The sequence below is a fragment of the Gossypium hirsutum genome, chromosome D10 (assembly GCF_007990345.1).
Source record: "Gossypium hirsutum isolate 1008001.06 chromosome D10, Gossypium_hirsutum_v2.1, whole genome shotgun sequence".
Taxonomy (NCBI): domain Eukaryota; kingdom Viridiplantae; phylum Streptophyta; class Magnoliopsida; order Malvales; family Malvaceae; genus Gossypium; species Gossypium hirsutum.
The window spans coordinates 59,471,705-59,478,987 of NC_053446.1; the positions used below are offsets into that span (position 1 = coordinate 59,471,705).

Below are 7,283 nucleotides of genomic sequence, written 5' to 3' on the forward strand. Positions count from 1 at the left end.
ATCTAGGCCAATCCGTACCTAATAGCCGAATGTCAATTTTGTGGTGATCGTCAAACACCTTAGGGTCCTCAGGAATCAGTTGTCTACATCCAAACTGTTGTAGGACTCTGTCTGTCTGGTAGGGCTCCACAGTTGCATAGTTGATCAACACCACTTTCGCGTGCCAAGCGTTCGGGTTTTGTAAAAACTCTTTCGGGATTACTGCCCTGATTGCCGGATCCTCGTATGGTGTCCATTGAAACTACATGAACATGATAGAAATATTAGTTATATACATAATACAAAATACTAAATACTAAATACTAAATATCAATCCACTAGCGAATGTATGAAAATATCTATTTGCAATAATACTTACTTCTGCTTCCGACCGTTGCTCCAATAGAAGCCGTATATCTTCAAGTTCAGACAGTAATCCACGATAACTTGTCGGATGGTTCCACCTAATTAAATAAATTTTTAGCATACTTTTATTCTTACAAAATCTACATAACAATTCCAAAATGTAATATAAAATTTACCTCGTTACGAGTGGGAATGTATATGGGTGGTTTACTCGAGGATGTAGAAATGGAAAGCGAAACCGTGCCTATGATTGCAGTAGTGACAGGCAACCTCCGATGTTTGCTTTCCTCGGTCGCGTCGCCCCGCACATCTCCCGATATAATGTTGCCAAGATGGCAGACCCCCAACTAAATTCACCGGCTCCTCTAAAATCAACGAGTTTTAGCAGCCACCTTAGATGTACACGGCTCCGTGACGTGTTGGGCATCAGATAACCTCTAATTATTTGAAGAATGTATGATCGAGCATATCGAATTCTTTCAATTTCGGTTGAATTTGCATTCGAATCGGGGAAGGTGGCACGTAACCAGCCTATCTCCACCTTACCTCCATCCATTTTATCCGGAACAGCGCCCAAAAGCTCGTAGCACACCGCCTCCCAATTGCTAGATTGGGCAGACCCGGTGACTGGGTGCCCGTCCACCGGCAATCCCAATTGCAGATGGACATCTTCTAGAGTGATAGTGCACTCTCCACATGGAAGATGAAATGTGTGCGTCTCAGCTCTCCACCTCTCGATCAACACACTGATCAGTTTCGGCTCCAACTTGCATCCTCGGCCTACCGTCGCCACATGCCAAAAACCCGCTTCCCGCAGGTAGTTCTCTACTAACGGTGATGGAGGAGCATGCATATTCCGGATATTGCATTCCAATACCCGATCTTTAGACTTTTATAACAAATAATAAATTAATAATTCTCTAAAAATACATAAATACAAATATCTTAAATAATATTTAAGATTTAAATTTAATACTTACCATTTTCATTTGCTCCACTGATATGTGATTGCTATCAAGACGAATCAATGATCCGGCCATTGATGAAAATATAAAAAAAATTAAATTTATTTTTAAAAAATATAAAAAAATTTAAAATTATTTTAAAAAAATGAAATTGAGGGGAAATTGAAATTTAATATGGATTTGAGAGATTTTTGGAAGGAAATTGAGAGGATTTTGGAAGGAAATTGAGATAGGATTTGTTTGAGATAGAATTTTTGACCGTTGGGGTGGGGGGCAACGGTCAAATTTTTTACCGTTGGGGTACTGTTCACGCGCGGGGGACATTGCGTCCACGTCAGCAGGTTGCGCTAACGTGGACGCGATGTCCTGACACGTACCCTGACATCGCGCTGACGTGGACGCGATTTCCCGGAAAATGGACCATTCCTGTAAATAATAAAAAAATCGGCCCATTTCGGTAAATTTTAAAAAAAAGGACTCTTTTTGGTAAATTAGCCCCATTTTTTTAATTTTTCTTTTACAATTTTCAAACAGTATTTTATGCTGGTGTTAAGGTTGATGTTGAGATTTTTTTTTTGTTAATATTTTTCATTTTTGACCATCCACTACCAAAAGCCACCCACCAAGCCCAGGCAAGTACCAACCGTGGCTTTTGGTCCAAGATTATATAGACGATATGGCGAAGGGGGCAGAAGATTAAATTGAAATTTCCATTCATTTTTTCTTTGTGATTTTTTTAATATTTTTGAATTATATATATATATTTATATATTTTTTATTTTTTAGCAATAAATCCCAAAACTATATGTGAACTATGGTTCAATGTGTAATTGTATGAATTGTCAGATGATTACATCATCATTATCACCTATAAAAAGAACAAATTAGTCTTTTCTGTTAAAAATTTCATCTATTTGTTCGGTTAAAAATTGGTGGTTGACGGAATAACCGAATAATGACATATGATGTGCAATGTGTACTTTATGTTGATGTACGTCGACTAATTTTTAATAATAGAAATAGATTAAATTTTTAATAGAAGGACTAATTTTCTATTTAATCTAACATACAAAGACTAATTTACCCATTTTTAAGTAGAGAAATATGCAATCTAAATCTTAATACAAGAACCCCATGATATTTTTGCCCGACTATCATACGTAGAAGTAGTGAATCTATAGCATATATTTTTTTAAAAAAAATCACTTATGGAGTGAATGCTTGACGCATGTTAAGTTAAACTGTAAGTTTTTTTTCGAGATTTTAGTTTATAAATTTTAATGTAATTATAAATTTATAAAAATATTTTATATTTATTTTTAAGTTTATTTTTAAAATGAGTATATGATTTATTTGTATAATTTTGAGATTTTTTTAGTTTTTTTGTCAGTTGTATAATTTATTTTTTATTATATATTTAAAATGATTCATCTAAAATTATAAATTTTTAAATATTCCTAAAATATAATTTTAAAACTTTTTAAATTAAATTATTTGTTTTTATTGAGTATTTGTTTTTCAGTCCCTCCACAGAGTAATCCATCGACATATATATATAAGGCATAGTCTATTGATGTGATGTGTTAGGGATAGGTAAGTTACATGCGTTGTGACGCGTTATCCCCTTAAAAGTTGCACGTGTCCTAGCAAAGGGCTTACCAGATCATTGGCGAGCCATTGGCCAAACCATGGCCAGAAGTATGATTTCTATAGTGTATTTTTTGTTCTATATAAATTTGAAAATACATGTATCTTTTTTTAAAATTCATTCCAGTGCCACCTAACGACTGGCATATGATTGGGTGAGATTTAATATGATGTCATCTAACAGTTTAGTGGCAACCAATGGCATAATAGAAAACATCCCATTTTCGAAAATAATCTAGATCATATATCATTTTAGTTCTAGCTATCTTTTTCTTCAGTCTAGAGCCCCCTATTGTGCTTCAAATGAGTTAGATCAGAATTGGAATTTTGATGCACACAAAGACTAATGATCAGGTTGCCACGAGTCTGATGGTGTAGGACTAGCCGTTCATGATTACGATAATATTTGTGGCATGCTGTTGACAATTGGTGGTCTGAATGTGACTAATAGAGTACCTTGGGAACCAGAGGACATGCTATAGTCGAAGATGGTTGTGCAACATTGGTTCGCACATTAATCATGATCGATGAACGAATTTGGTGTTGTAGATCGACAGTTATAGTGTTGTACTTGTGGCTTGGTCTCACCCAACTAGTGAAAGAGGCTATTGGAATTTCTTTGTAGACATATTGTGGCGAGGGATGGGTAGTTGAGGTCTATGGCTTTTCTCGTGGTTATCGGTCTGGGAGGTGCATCAAGGTAGCTATAAGCGATTGAAAAGCAGTTGCTTAAAGCGATGATCTCGGCTCAAGGGTTTGAGTATCAATAATAGTTAAGCTAGGTTGCTTGGTTGGAAAATCCATGGCTTTTGCTCAAGATTCCCACACATGATGCCGATTATTGATGTCAAATTTTCAGGGTTGAGCTAATATGATGGTTGATGAGTTACAGTTATCTGCAAATTGGGTAAAAAGAGCATCAGAGTTTGATCTCTGGAGCACCCTTTGATGCGTCGGTCAGTAAATGTATGAATGACAAAAACTGTAAAGTATGATTTTGAGTCAAAGGGTCAATGTACCTTATTAGTGATGTGCATAAGCATTTTAAGCTTTGTGCTTCTTACCTGATCCATTCCAAACTTTGTGAACTTTCAGTTTCTGCTGAGGCATGTAAAATTGAAGATACTGTGATATGAGGAAAGATTTAAAAAAAACAATCAAAGAAATAATGAAAGATTATTGAATGTGTCTAATTCAATGGGTATGAAACCCCAAAATGAAATTGCCAAAGATGAGTAGACCCTCACACAGCACTGGTACAATTGGGTGTCCAAGGTCCATAATTCAATCCAAAATCAAGAGAATTTTCATTAAATGTTTTGGGTAAAATTGAATGTTTACATAAGGATTATTTTGGGTTTTTTTATCAAAATAATATAAAAAATTAATTACGAAAATTATATCAAATTTAAATTATTTATGAAAATAGATATTTTTTATAGCTTCATTGGATCCCACCAAGCTATCAGGCGGACCCACCATAAATCCCTCCCAATTATGGTGAGAAAAATATATATTTAAATAGTATCACTTAATACATTGGCAAAGCCGGTTTGATTTATATATATATATATAAAGGCCCTCGGAGAGAGTTTATAATATGAGAGGAAACTTGCTGCCAAGTTCACCAATAACGTGGGTATGCAGTTTTTTAGGTTTTGGGTAATTGGCAATTCAAGCCTTTCATAGTTTGGTGGCTTTGTCCGTAATTTGTTTTACTTCAGTCCATGCACATATAATTTTAATTTTAATTCAATTTGAATCACATGCTTATTTACTTTTGATATTTGTTGAGTGACATCTTTATATATTTGTGTAATTTAAATTTATATCAGTATCGTTAATGTGTTAAGTGACACCACTTAAAAAAAATTTATTGTAATGATTGGTATATGATTGAGTGAGATTTAGTATAGTGCCGTCTAACAGCTTTGCGACAATCAATAATACTCTAAAAAAAGACTCCATTTTCATTAATAATTTAAATGATATATCATTCTCGTAATTATTTTTTTATTTTGAAAAAAATCTCGATTATTTTCTTTCTCATTCTAATTAGCTTACTGTAGCCATTAATTGCAATGTCATTATTGGTCAAAAAATATTTTATTTGATAAACTATGAGATAAATTATAATTAGAGAAAGACAAACAATATAAGAGTTATAAATTTTTTTAGTATTTTTCATATTCTTTTTACTGTTTATATTTAGCGTTCGTGACTTTTCTTCCAAACATATTACTTAATTTTATTAAGGAAAAACTTGAATAAGAGATCTCAAACCTAAAATAGGAGTAATTTTGTAGTTACTAAACCCTGCAGCAAAAAATAGTTTAGCCCATTCTTCTTCTTGTCTCTCTTTTCCGGTCACCAAAACCATCATCAGCATATCGAAGAAGAGCTGCGTTTCTGTCGAGTTGAAGGCTTCACCATTCATTTTCTCATTCTTCATCAATACCATATCTATTATCATCACCTTTCCTCCCTTCTTGTTTTGTCTTGAAATTGCCTCCTTACATCGCTTCAAAATCTTCAAGCATTCATCATCATTCCAATCATGCAATATCCACTGTTTAATTAACACAAAAGCATAACCCATTCATTGATCAAAATGATATGATTATATCTATTGCACATTATTGTGAAAACAGAGATAATTGATAAAAGATTTAGCAAAAAACCTTTAGTAAAATTGCATCTGAAGCTGGAATTTCCTTAAACATGTCACCTGCAACATATTTCAAGTTCCCACTATCTTGTAAGTTAGCAACAACATGAGGAAGATCAAGCACAATACACTCCAAGTGTGGAAACGCATCAACAATGGCCTTGCTCAATGTTCCGGTACCACCTCCAACATCCACCAAAGAATTCAATCCCTCGAACACCTTTTTGCACTTGTCAATAAGTATGCTATTAACCAATCGAGCATCGCTAGCCATTCCTTCATTAAACAAACTGTTTAGCTTTTGGTCATGTCCGGCATAGTCCCAGAATGTCTTTCCGTGTGTGGTATCAAATGGAGTATGATCATTATTTTTGAACCAGGTGCCTAAACAATGCCAAGGCTCTGTTAAAATAGGATCCAACATAGCTTTCAAAAAAGGTGTTACGCTTAAGGGATTATCCTTAAGTAGCAGACGAGAAGCATTCGTAAGAACATAACCATCTTCTTGAGCATCATTGCATAAATTTCGTTGTGCAAAGAATCCCGAATGAACCAAAATACGCATGAGCCGGTAGATGTTGCATGCCTTGGTAGGGTTGAGCATTGGCAGTGCAGCAACCAACTCAGTAATGGTCATGGGCTTGCCATGATTTTGAATAATATCTGGGATACCTAAATCAATTGCACATTTGAGAGACATGGAATTTATGAAATTGAAAATGTGGTTCCAAACGTGAGCTTGAGCTTGAAGTAGCTCATTAACATGCTCTCCGTTCGCATTCACCATATCCATCTTAGCCAAGGTCTTTCGGCCTTGCTCTGAACCCACGTAACACTGGAATTTGCTATTTATAGACCGTGAAACATATCTGTAAGTATGTCTTTGCTCTGAATCCGCACAGCACTGAACTTTTCTATTTATTGAATATTTTTATGCCCTTTCGTGGCCATTGGTTCCCATGCTGTAACGTCTCAATAATGGAGTTAAATCTGTTCATTGTAGTTGATTAAATGCTAAAGTTACATATTTTATGTAATTAAATTGGTTAATTTATGAGAGCGCACCACTAATTTTTTCATGTTTATATTGAATTTTGTGCAGGGATGCAATTTGGGGCTAAATAGAAGAAAAAGGAAACAATTGGGCTAGATCGAAGAAATAAGCAAAGAAGGAGGGCCAAAGCAGAATTTTTCCAAGATTAATTAGCTGAAATTTTTGTTGACTTAGTGGGAGATTATGTTGGGATTTTTTGTATATCATGGAATATTTTTCCTTAATTTTCTATGACTAGTTGGCTCTTAATTTAGTAAAGCCACTAGTATAAATAGAGGCTACATTGTTCATTTATTCATCAAGCAAGAAATCAAGCTTTCATCCTTTAATACTGTTAAAATTATGTGACCCAAATTCTAAGAGATTGCTTGCAAGTCAAGTTAAACAAAAATATATTTTCTTTCTAGAAGATTTAGTATTTATTAGTATAATATATTTAGCATTTATTAGTATAGTTTATTTGACTTACTAATTTAGCCTATAAATAGGCTCCTTTACAATCTTAGAATTAAGAGACACCCATTAGATTAGAACTCATAACACATTCAGAGAATTTTGTGTTTACGTTTGAGGGTTCTTTGTTTTTCGGGTTTTCGGGGTTTAG

The 7,283-nt window shown here is 34.3% G+C and overlaps 1 protein-coding gene across 1 annotated transcript; it reads right to left on the reverse strand.

Moving 5' to 3' along the window:
- Window positions 1-3,324: 3,324 nt before the first annotated feature.
- LOC107915911 (trans-resveratrol di-O-methyltransferase) lies at window positions 3,325-6,520 on the reverse strand. Its single transcript, XM_016845100.2, has 4 exons — window positions 5,639-6,520; window positions 5,241-5,526; window positions 3,977-4,055; window positions 3,325-3,853 (listed from the first exon to the last, which is right to left on the reverse strand). The coding sequence occupies exons 1-3, from the start codon at window positions 6,416-6,418 to the stop codon at window positions 4,018-4,020; spliced, it is 1,104 nt and encodes a 367-aa protein (XP_016700589.2). The 5' UTR covers window positions 6,419-6,520; the 3' UTR covers window positions 3,325-3,853; window positions 3,977-4,017.
- Between the last annotated feature and the right edge of the window lie 763 nt (window positions 6,521-7,283).